The sequence below is a fragment of the Nanorana parkeri genome, unplaced genomic scaffold (assembly GCF_000935625.1).
Source record: "Nanorana parkeri isolate BGI_ZX_2015 unplaced genomic scaffold, ASM93562v1 scaffold1196, whole genome shotgun sequence".
In the NCBI taxonomy this organism is placed as follows: domain Eukaryota; kingdom Metazoa; phylum Chordata; class Amphibia; order Anura; family Dicroglossidae; genus Nanorana; species Nanorana parkeri.
The window spans coordinates 402,693-415,456 of NW_017307464.1; the positions used below are offsets into that span (position 1 = coordinate 402,693).

Genomic DNA, 12,764 nt, shown 5'->3' on the forward strand with positions numbered 1-12,764 from the left:
TCATCTAACCTTATAGAAGTAGAGCAAATTTATGAAGAGGAATAGACAAACATAGTGGTGTCCAGATATTCAAGAAGATCCAAGAGTGGATAGTATGTTTTGCACCTTAAGGGCCCATTTACACTTGCATGCCCACTAGAACGCTTAATTTTACCGGCAAACCAAAGTGTTGTGGTAGCTTGTCAGTGCGATGCTCTTACCATATACATAACACACTGTCCTTATTACCCAAAGTAAATGCTAAAATATATTTAAAGGACAAAGGAATTTCAGCAGAAGGTGCTTGAGACTATTATTAGTAGCTATATTGGCTTTATCTATTTTTTGCATGGGGATATTTCTTCCTGAATGATGGGATTGCAGTTTTACCGCAGCTGGAGGGTTGGAGTTTGCCTACCCCTGATATTTGGATTATGATCTTCTACAAGCTTGTAAGTGTAATTTGTTTCCTGCTTTGTAAATGTTCACCTCTTTGTAAAATCAAAGTATATATGCTTGACATGTTTACCTTGTTACTCTATTTATAACTCTGTCTGTCTAGTCTTGTGATTGAGATCTCCCTGCCACACTATACATCCTGAATTTGACCCACATTACTTTGTCAGAAACATACCTCCTGATTGAACAACAAAGAGTAACAGCACATGGCTGCACCTATTAGCTCTCTACTGACATACGCAATCTCACTGGCCAAGAGTGGGTAGTAGGTCATGGGGTCAAGCGTTTAACCAACTGACCCAAGAACATTTTATCAGTACCAAAACATTCAGGGTGCTTAATGGAGTTGGTATGCAGTCACCTGAAGGTTTCTGACAGGACTTGATAGAGTAAGTATTTTACATTTTGTGTTTTCTTTTATGAATGATCTAAACAATTCACCCAGGTACCGATGTGAACTCCGATGTGAGAGCTTTTTTGATTAAAAGATATTGCTACTAAAACAACCCAAAGATGCAGTTACAGATTTCCCCTCTTCTTTATCATCAGGCACCTAACACAAGGAGACACAGTCTGCCTGCATTCAGGCATTTAAAGAGTACTGTGTCCTATAGAATCTTCAATTGCTATTCCCAAATTTGAGCAGTGCAAATTTGTCAGCTTACACTATGCCTTACCAGTTTCATGACCTAACTGGGATTTCCTCAGGCCAAACTCATTCATACAGTATATGCTCTCCTATATGAGAAATAATGGTTCTACTTGATAAGAGTACAGAAAAAGAATACACCAGTGCTGCACATACAGCTTCTGTGACCATTTTAAGTATTCTATAATCATGACCCATTATGGATTAAAATGGGTTGTTTCACTGTGTAATAACATGTTATAACAGGTAATGAAATTAGTAATACACGTTTTAACTCCTCTGTCTGATCGTGTAAGTGCCGATCAATATACAGCTAAGTGTTCCTGTAATCCCTTCTGGCATCCTAGCTTTCGGCAACAACTCACACAGAACCAATTATAGGTCTTCACTCCAAAGAAGCTCACAGGTTAATAGGTCTACTACAGTTGTATAAATGCATGTACACACATGCTATAGCATAAGAACTTAGAAGCCAACCAAACTGCCAGTATGCTTGAAATCTGGGATGAAACTGATGCACTATAAAACCATAGAAACTTAGGGGGGAAATTACAAGTGTCATGTAGACAGTACCAGTGGTGTATTTTGGTTTTGTGCTGCCCTAGGCAAGTTTAAACTTGGGCACCCCCTCTAATCTGAATTTCCCATATCCTTTTTGATCAATAATTGTAAAATACATCTATTTTTTTTTGCTTTTCTTTGATCTCTAAAGGAGTCAAAATAAAATCAATTAAAAACATCATAGTTCATAGATGCCCCCTTGTACCATTTTTTTGGGATCGTTGGATCAATGGTGCTTATACATTGGTCCAGCCATCTATAAAAACTCCCCAAACCTACACATTCTCCTGTACACCTCTCTTATCACTCCTCCTCATATTGCACACTTATCTCTGCCCTCCAAAATGATAATGTGTATGACGCTTTGCGCCAATAACCCGAAGCTGTGAGCACTAAAATTAGTGAAATACTAAGGAAGTTATTGACAAAAGAGCCGAAGGATCCAGGCATAGCTTCAGCTGATCCTTCGGCTCTCTTCAGCGACCTATGCCATTCGGTTTATTCACTATAGCCTTTACAGCAGCTGAAGGCGGGCGAGGGGCTCAGCTAAGCCGAAGGCATATGCTTCGGCTTGACTGACCTGAATTGACAGCCGAAGTGGGTCCCGCAAATGACAGCTGGGTGGAGCCAGTCATGATCTCACGGCTGGCTCCGCCCAGTTGTAATGACAGATCGGCGTCCCCAAATGACCTGGGGACGCTGATCTGTCATTAAACAATAAACAGCTAGGCGGAGCCGACCGTGATGTCATGACCGGCTCTGCCCAGTTGTTAGTCATTGGCCAGGACCAGCTAGAAGACTTTAGTAGGTGTCGGCCAATAGGAATCAGTTAAGCGGAGCTAGCTGTCAACGCTCGCTCCGACCAATTGTTTTTTTAATTTTTAAATATCTTTATTTTTATTTAATCTTCCTATTCTTTTAACATTTTTAAAATCATTTAGCAATTTATTTTTTTACATTCTTTACTTCACTTATACAATGGTGCTGTGTTGGATAACAACTGCTAATCATGTGAACATACAATATAATAAATAGGTCACAATCTCTCCAACAGCATTCAGTGAATTAATGTGAATGTAAGCTGCAGTGCCAAGTGCACATCTTTGTCACGCAGTGAAACATGCTCCAAAAAAATGTCTCCACCACAGAGTGACGCTCACCTGGCATTCCTTTGTGGTAGGCGGGAAGGTACCTTTACTGCCTCTCAATTGGTCCTCCAATGGCTTCCTTTTTTAGAAACTTGTCCCCACACCAGATCAATGGCAACTTGAAAAGTTCATCAATCACTCCAACTCTGACGCTCATATACAAAACAAATGAACAGCCCATAGTGTACCATTATACAAGACTAAAACAACATTATTAAAAATCATACTCACATAAGTCAGTTAAAATCCACATAAAACAAGCAGCCACAGGATAAATCCTCAGCGTCTCTGACCGTGAAGCTTGAGACTAAACATGTTTACATTTAGCGTGCCACCATAGTGTTTGACCTCTGCCCTCTTACCTGGCTGGTGGGCAATGTATTACATGTACCCGGCTGTTATTATTCCAGTTCTTCTCGGCTGTTATTCCAGTTCTTCTCGCCATCTGGTGGACGGTCCCCTGGGGAGATGGAGGTAGCATTCCTTTCGGGCTGAGGCACCAGAGGGGAGGGGGAGGCTGTGCAGCATACAGAGGAGGCAAGAGAGAAAGATCAGGACAAGAAGGTAATGTCCTGCGCTGACAGTGAACCACTTATGTTTCAGGGTCTGATGAGTAAGCTGCATCCATTCATTGTGAACGGCTGTGGCTTCCTCATCAGACCCTGAGACATGAACGGTCCGAGCATCTGCCACATTTCATAAGCTTTCCAGAGTGTCCTGCTGAGACATCTGAGTAGATAAGCTCACAAACATTGATCACACCTTCACCCACTCACTGTCCGCTCTGTTAACTCTCTGCCTGGGGGCCGCTCCCCTGAAAAATGCCACGCAAGGCAAACGGCTAGTTTGCCTCATGATAGGCACTCCCCTGGAAAGTACTGCTAGTAGAAGCATGAGGTATTTTGCAAAGGCTTTGACAGAGAGGTGGAGAGATGCACCAAAGGGGAGTAAAAGTGGGTCAGGTGATAATTTTTTCCTAAATGGGCAGAACCACTTTAAGTTTGCATACAATTGGTTTAAAAAATCCCTATATGTGTAAAGCTGAGTAACAGGACCTCCTGATTCTGTCAGATTTGACCAGTTGCATTTACACTTATATAATAGTTCTGCTCTAGTGTTACAATGCAAGGTTTAATTTTATGGTTTCTGCTTTAGCTTTTGAAATGTGTTTTATGTTATTTGAATGCAAAATAGATGTCTGAGAGCTGTAAAATATGCCTTATATGAACACACAAGACTTTTAATAGATTTAATAGTTGGCACATTCTGAAATCATACTCAATAAATTCACAAACAGAAGGATGTTATAAATATTTATTAGCTTGACTGGATTACAACCTTTTTGTACATCACATTTGCATAAATTCTCAAGTTACATCTTGTGTACAACCACAAAAACTATGACATGGATTTTTACATTAAATGAAGAAACATTAACAGATTTACAGGCAGATTTCTATACAGTTCATTAATGTTCAACTCATTTGTACAACTGTTTTAAACAAATGATCTTGAAGGGGTTAAAATAGGAAAAAGAATCTAGGATGACAATAATAAAAATACACAAATATGGGCAGACCTCCATCAACGCATGCAACATTCATGTGAAAACATTTATTTCAGGACACTACAGAATTTACGTAATTTAAATATATATTATTTTTTTTTACATTTTTTTCATATATATCTGTTATTTATCAGGCTCTCTGTACAGATTCTCAATGAATGACAACAAACACGCTGTTCAACCATTGCTGGTTCATCATCTGAGCACATCACATTTCAACTTTACATGTACAATTGAACAGAATGCTCACGTTCACATGCTGAATGCCTAATGGAATTAGAATCCCTCAGTCCTTTCATCTATCTACAAAAATGTAGACTTATTTACACAATAACAAAAAGGTACTTGCTCCTAACATCTGTATAGTCAGAATTTGTTAGCTTAGCAAAGCACAGACTAATGATTCTAATAAAGTCTTAAATGGAGGGTATTCATTTTGTCTGGCCGTTTTTACGTAAATTTTGTTCAGAATAACAGCATTCTTTGTGTTAAGTGTAAAATAAAACCTATTTGTATTTATTTCACTGAAAAAAAGACAATCGTATTCAAAAAATACCTGAAACAATGCAACTTAAGCATATCTTAGATGTTAATAAAACATCAGGCACTATCAATGTCTGTTTTGTTATGAATCAAAGTTGCGTCAGTGTGCATGGTAAAATAACATGCAATTCATATTTAAATCGGTATTTTCTTGTCTGCTACTAATTTAAATTTTTTCATTTGTATTCAACATGTGTGCTTAAATAACGTTATATTTCAAGTACTGCAAACAATTAAAAAGAGGGAGATACCATCTCTTTAATCTGCAGCCATGGAATACTTTTGACTCACGCTCAGCATCCAAAATTCGTCACTTCCAAAGTAGGCCACCGAACATAACAATGTATAGAACTATATAAATCCCACTCACTTATATATCACGCACACTGTGCTTTTTTGCTTAAACGCTTCTGTTTCTGCAGATCAAACTGAACTCTAAAATTTGCCTTGCTTTGCATATAAATAAACATATATGTAAATATTTTTTTCTAAATCTTGGCTCTATCTATAAAATGAATATCAAGAGAGGACTAGTTGTCAACAAACATCTGGATCTAATCACTTCTAGGAGAAGCAAAAGCAATAAACACTATTAATGTGTTCAAATATATGTGCAAAAACAAAAATACTGATAGTTGTTTCTTACACAAATTTTTTTTTTGTCATTTTCACTTACAGAAAAAGCATTGATACATCAATGTTGCATAGAATACTTCCATGATAACTCAATAATTTGGTTTAACACGTTGTTGGCACACTTCGGAAGCATATTATACACTGCTTATAAGTCATTGATGCACCAAAACACTGTCACTCACTCTGTTTGACAGATGCATCTGTAGCATTCCATGTGTTTAAGAGGTACTAATCCTAAGGTATGTCCAAGCTAAGGAAACAATGAGTCTACTTACAGATTCTCTATACTATACATGGTCTGAAGAGATGGAATGAAATATTTTATATTTTATGGTGCACCAGAGAACAAATACCATCATATCAGTGGAATGTAGTGAATGAAAAGCAGAGCAATGTTAGCTCTGCTAATTTAGTGTTGATTACAGGGTTCCTTGTAAGAATCTGTATTTGTGCTATCATTCTGAAATGATGTCTCCGTAGCAACCATTCACATGCTTTGCAGTCTTTTACAGTAACTCTCAGCATAAAAGAATTGCAGTTTAAAATGCACTACTGTAGCTCTTTAGACTATTAAATGGAATATCAGAAGCAAGCATGTTCTTTATAATGGAAACAGGGTTGGAAAGGAAAAACAAACACATATTCAATTTATTGTAATTTTATCAGACATTAAGATACCTTTATTTTGATAGAAACCACTTACGAACACACTGTGTAATAGGCAGTATGTACAGTATATTAGAGACTGTAGCAATTATCAGTACATTTTCAACATACCCATCATTCATTCACCTGAGTTACTAATAGAAAATTCTGAACATCATTGCGCTTTCTATGGTTCTCTTAACTAAAGGTGGCATGTAGAACAACACACATGGGCTCCTTTTCCTCATTTATATTACTGAAACCCTCCTCGGTTTTGTGCCACAGCACTGTTTTACACTTTGACAATCACTTTATTTTCTTTTGAGCTATTTAAACCAATAAATCGAAAAATGAAGTATATGACAAATGCTAATATAAGCCCGCAAGAAGTACTGAGCTCATCTGTTTCACCATGTTTGCAAGTTGAATCACAGAATAATAGATAGGCACTGCACATTAACTGTACGCTAACTGTACACGTGGCATAGAGAGAACATTACCTGGAACTTAGAGGAAAGAAATATACTGCTTATTCCTGTACATATGCCAACTCCAAGAAACACCATAAACAGCATTTTATATTATCTATCAATGGGAAACTTCTAAGGTGCAAATTTGTTTAAACATATCGAGTGTTACTTATTTTTTTCTATTACAACCCTTATTTTATATTGCCTTATTTTCAAGCTGCTCTGTCGAATGAAACATAATAGATCTAGTCGAATGAAACATAATAGATCTAGTAAAGCACTTATATACTCTAATCTGAAAACATGACCAATCTTCTAGCTACAAGCCAGTTTTATCCTCAGCCCCTACAAGTTGTTATTTATTATTAGCAGAATCATCTTATTTCCCATCGACTGCAAAATATGTCAACAAAGACTTCGAAGCACGGCTTGAAACATGTGCAAACTTTGCTTTCTAGGCAGTCATTCCATTGAAACTAAAATCATTCCAGATGTGTTGCTCCTAGCAAATTGTATTGTTCAGTGTGTCTGAGCAGAGCTGGCTAAAAGTTTGTGCCAATTTACTATTCTTTTTCGAAGGTCCACTTTGTCCAGCCAAATGTAAGCTTCACCTATAAGAGTTTTCTTCATAAACTTCCCTCCATTTGATGCAAGCAAAATCTATGGAAAATAACATTGAGAATAAGAATAATAGACATTTTTGAAAAGAACATGTACCACAATTGTAGAACATTTACCTAAAATATACATGAAGTGTAACAGGCAATTGTAGAAATATATTCAAAAATATTAAATATATCCTTTTATCCATGTGAAAGTTTTTGGAAATGTAAAATACTACAGTTGATGTGATTATTATGGAGTTAAAGACAATCTCTGTCCAAAATGCATTAAAGACAATATATGTCCAAACTGTATTAGCTTGGTGTACGTGCTGACAAGTATATGTCTGTAAACCTGCAGGCCGTAGGCCATAGTTAGGAGTGCAACCGAGGAGTGAGAGTACACTGCACATGCTCAGTGTTTTAATGAGCCACTGGCTTGTTTCTATTGTGTTGAGGGTGCAGGCTGGACATAGGAGGGTCACTTACCAAGGGTGTTTTGCAGTCAGGCCACGCGGGGCCTGTAGGTATGACAAGTAGCATTATTTTTTAAAGGTGAACAGTGGTTGGTAATCTGCTGGGCATAGTGGTTGGTAATCTATGCCGAGAGATCATCTAATTCTTTAAATTACACGGTAACTCTCAGTGAGAGTAATGCAATATTCTCGCCAAAATTCCCTGCTTTGTCTCCTGATGGTGGATGATACATTGTGGTAACCAGGGAAGCCCATGTGTCATTACGACGAGCGCTTAGGACAGCCGGCAGTGATATGAAAGCCGACTCTTACTAGGTAACCAGCAGACGCTGTTCTGTCATTAAGATGAGAGCTTAGCAGAGTCGGCTTTCATATCACTGCCGGCTGTCCTAAGCGCTCGTCGTAATGACAGCTGGTCCTGGCCAGTAGAAAACAGTTGGGCGGAGCTAGCTGTCACTGCTAGCTTCGCCTAATCATTTTCTATTTTTGTTTTTTCTACTTTTTTAACTGTTTATTTACCAGAGGTACCGGGCAGAATAGCTGAGCTGAATGCCGCTCAGCTGCATTCGGCTATTCACTCACTGCTGTTCGGCATCTATGAGAATAGGCCGAACAGCAGCGAGTAGCCTGCCGGAGTTCCGGCTCAGCCGATCCAGATGTTGGATCGGCTGAGTCGAACTCCTTCTGCACTTCGGGTCGGCCGAACATGCTGAGCATATTTGGCCGACCCGAAGTCACCCGATGTACGGATGATTTCAGCCGATATACAGCTGAAATCAGCCGTACAAGCCTGAAGTGAATAGCCGAACAGTGTTTGGCTCAATTCACTTCGGGTCGGTTGTTTACCCGGCTGCCTACGGCAGCTTTGTGAATAGACCCCAGTATGTTAATGGGGGATATACAGTAACTCAGATTTGCTCCTACTGCCCCTCTATTGAGATGTGTTCCTACTATGAGCATTGTGTGTAAAAAACAAACAAACTGAACACTTTTAAACATCAAAAAAGTTATATTATTTTAGTAGGTACTAATACATTCTAATTGTTAAAACGTTCCTCTTTTGTGGGGATAATTACCTTATTTAAGGCTTTATAGAAATGCTCAATTTATTCCCGTGCATGGTTGAAAGAAGAGACAATGGTATATACTACACAGAGTATATTATTAATTTCCTCCATAATACATAGCCTGTACAACATTTTGGCCAAGAAATAAGATATGTCTAAGACTTAGGGGTCTATTCACTAAACTGCTGTAGGCAGCCGAGTGAATGACCGACCTGAACTGAAGTGAGCCGAACACTGTTCAGCTATTCACTTCAGGCTGGTACGGCTGATTTCAGCCTTACATCGGCTGAAATCAGCCGTACATTGGCTTGCTTCACATGGCTTCGGGTCGGCCGAACATGCTCAGCAATAGTAATGTAGCAATGTATTTCAATGGAGAATTTTTTTTTTGACATCGTTCCGTTTCAAAATAAAGAAAAAAAGAAACAGCAGTGTTTTTCTCCTTGGCGGCCGGGAGCAGGAGACTCCCAGAGCGCCAGGGAGAGTTAGCTGTTTGGAGATCAGTGTCCCTGGTTAGCAGGTAACCAGGGAGGCTGATCTCTCTGCAAGTGGCCGGAGCCAGCCGTAAGATCACGGGTGGCTCCACCCAGATGTCGGCCAGCTTCGGCTTTCAGCACGGCTGAGCCGCTCGGCAACGTTCAGAAGCTGTACGGACTATAGTGAATAGCCCGTACAGCACCCCTTCGGTTCTACTGAACCGAAGGGGTCCTGGGGCCGGAGCTAGCTGAAGGATCGGCCGAAGCTACGGCTAGATCCTTCGGCAGCTTCGTAAATAGACCCCTTAGAGTTTTAGTTACTATTTGCACCATAAAGTTTGTGAATATTCACTTCAATTATCCAATCATATGCAGATGAAATAAGTAAACAGGAATTTGCTTTTTACATGATTGGGTAAATGAAGTGAATCGTCACACAATTTATTGTGTAAACATTCCGATATCCTCAAATCAGCCTCCCCTCCCCCAATTTTACCTATTTTTACACTGAATGTGGATTTATGTTAATAAAATCAGGCAGATTGCAATGTAAGCTTTTACTAATAATTGCACTATAGTGAAAATGAAGAGGAAATGGCTTATATAAGTATTATTGGCTAAAGGGCTGCATAATTAAGGGGAAATAAAAAATATATCAGATGTTTTAACCATCACCCGTCTACTAAAGAAAAGTTCTAATACTGTGTCCACATTGACATTTGTCACAGCAACAGAAAACAAATAGAAAGGGACAGTAAATCTTTACAAAGGGGACAGAGATGATGTACATAGAAGTAAACACCTAAAAGAGGTTCTAAAACTTCCCCATAGTTTTCAAACTGTTAAAAATTTGGGATTTTATACTATAGTTTTAGAATAAAATGGGAAAAAAAACCCAAACAAACAATAAATCGTTGATGTATATCCAAAATCAAAACCTTTTTTTATATTTTGGATAGAATAGGGGAGGGTTAAAACTATTGTAAAAAATTTATTTGCCATCTGTGTCTTATTAGGGAGATTTCCATTCACATCCTGTCCTGTAGACTTAACAGGAAGTGAGAGGATATATTTTCATTGTGGCAGAAATTCCCACCGGGAGATTTTCCCTCTATTCCTGTTCTGGTGGCAACTTAAAATTTTGGGTATGCCCTCATTTTAACCCCTGGTGATTAGGACAATTCGAGAGAGTGAATCTCCCTTATGGGGGCACAGCCAGCAAAAAAAAACTGGCAAGCCACCAGAGGACCATTGAATGCACTTTACAACCATGGGGAAAGCCAAGCAGTGTACAGCGTGAACATGCTGTATCTGAGGTCTAATTTTTGTTGCTCTAGCTAAGATGGATTTGGAGAACACAAACTGTATTTTTTTATACTAGCACAGCTGTGATTTAATTTCATTTACTGATTTCACCATTTTTACCTCATACGTTAGACCATATACTATGCATCCCTATCAATGTATACCACTCTTCAATGAAAACCTTTAGCAATGATGAGCAAATCATCACAGATTACATCAGTTGAAACTGTCCCTGTGATACATTTTCTAGGTGGCTTATTTGCAGATCCTCTGGAGCTAAAGCAAGATCCTTTGGGCCCATTACCAGTTCACATCTGCAGCAAGTATATGGACTAAAATGAAGTTGCCTAATTTTTAAAGAAGGACATGTGGGCAGCCTTATAGGAATGCCAACTAACTGAAACATAATTGTCCTTATTTGCATTGTACTCATTTTGAACAGGATGGAGGGTAAGTTATGTTTTGGGCAAGATAAAACCATTCTAGTGTATACTGAAAAAAAAATCTGCCATTTTGTCTTATAGAAAAACATGTTTTGAGCCTAAGGTCTTATAATATGGCAACTATGAGAAATGTAAAATTTCAGCAATGAAGTAGCATAAACGCTAAGAAGCAACAGGCACAGTTATGTCTAACTTTGACAAATTCAAAATGTAATTGTAAAAGAAAATAATTATTATATATAATGTGCACATAATTTATTTTTAGTTACATTACACTATAGACAGGAAAAATGTATAGGCTTACCTGTACCGAGTGTCCAGCAGGACTCATACTAAAACGAAATGTCTCATTGAATGAAGGTTCTCGATCATGCCTACAGACCCTAGTTTTCTTCTTTATTATTCGTTTTTGAGTTGCTACATTAATGACGTACAGTTTCACATACAGATCTGAAAAAATATTATGCAGATTAAAGGAATTAATACACCTTCTCATTTGCTGCTGACTGTAACTTTTTAAAAGCACTGTATAGTTTTTACAGGGAGTTTCTGATTATACTGTGTAGCTGTACAAAAATGGCACTTTAATACACATGTTAAATTATGTTAATAAACATAAAGATAGGGGGGACCAATGCTATCCTAATCAGCTGTGTCTCGTCCATCCAGCAATTAAATGTTTATAAAGTTATGGAACTTAATCAGATTGAGACCTTACACACAAGTAATAGTCACTTGGGACTAGTGACCATTAACTAGTTAGCTGTTTATGTTCTCAGTGGACAGGTCCAGAATGCTCTTAAAACAAGGCTAGCCAAACAGCTATATAAAGACAAAACCATATTTGTGATTTTGCTTAGCCACTTTTGTGAATCATGCAACTTGCCACACTGCATTGCCAGAAGCATGACGCCACTTTCTCTGTGAAGATTAAGGTATACAAGGGTATCCGGTGCCTGCTCTAGCCTGCTGACTGGACAATGAAAGGGCATGAGTATTCTGAGATCATTTCTGTGACCACCCATTGCCAGCATGTACCCTGGGCATGAGAACCTGACAATGACATGACTGGCTTACAGTACTGTTCCTCCCTCTGTCAGATTGTGCAGTGCAATACAACAGACTATTATATAGCCAAGTTTGGGTAACAGCTGGATTAAAAAAAACACAATGTATTTCAATGAACATATGACCACATTGACTGTTTTTAATGTCTGTCTTGAATTCAAGAGGCAAAAGACAGAAGGGGCTTAAAAATATATAAAGTACAATATCTTCTGAGAACACTGAACCAATAAGACCAGCCAAGCATATTGTACAATCTTACAAGATTCAGACAAACCAAATCAGACATATTACTATATTAATAGTTATCTCATAAATAAGTATGTTTCTAGGTTGTGGCAGAAAAGAAGAGTTCCTTTAGGAAGCCTGTAAAAAGGCAAACATCTGAAATGAAATTTGGACACTGCTGGTTTGTTTTTAAAGGCTCAGTCTCTAAAGTACACGTATAGATTTTCTGCAGATTTTTTATGGTCAGATGAAAAAGGTGCAACAGATTCCTCCATCTACGCTAAACTATGTTACATAGTATTTGAGGTTGAATAAAGACATTAGTCCATCAAGTCCAACCTATTAGGATCTCATTCTAGGAGTACCTGTACCCCTGTATATTACGGTCCCTTAAGAAATCGTCCAAAAGTTTCTTGAACAATTCCACATTCTTTGCTGAAATCAC

At 38.3% G+C, this 12,764-nt stretch overlaps 1 protein-coding gene across 1 annotated transcript in view; it reads right to left on the reverse strand.

Moving 5' to 3' along the window:
• Window positions 1–6,907: 6,907 nt before the first annotated feature.
• Window positions 6,908–12,764, reverse strand: part of PCLO (piccolo presynaptic cytomatrix protein) — a 118,245-nt gene continuing 112,388 nt past the window's right edge. Inside the window, exons 24-25 of the mRNA XM_018568486.1 lie at window positions 11,331–11,476; window positions 6,908–7,317 (exon numbers count right to left, since the gene is read on the reverse strand). Of these exons, the coding sequence (XP_018423988.1) occupies window positions 7,177–7,317; window positions 11,331–11,476 (287 nt within the window). The 3' untranslated portion in view covers window positions 6,908–7,176. The remainder of the gene's footprint in view (window positions 7,318–11,330; window positions 11,477–12,764) is intronic.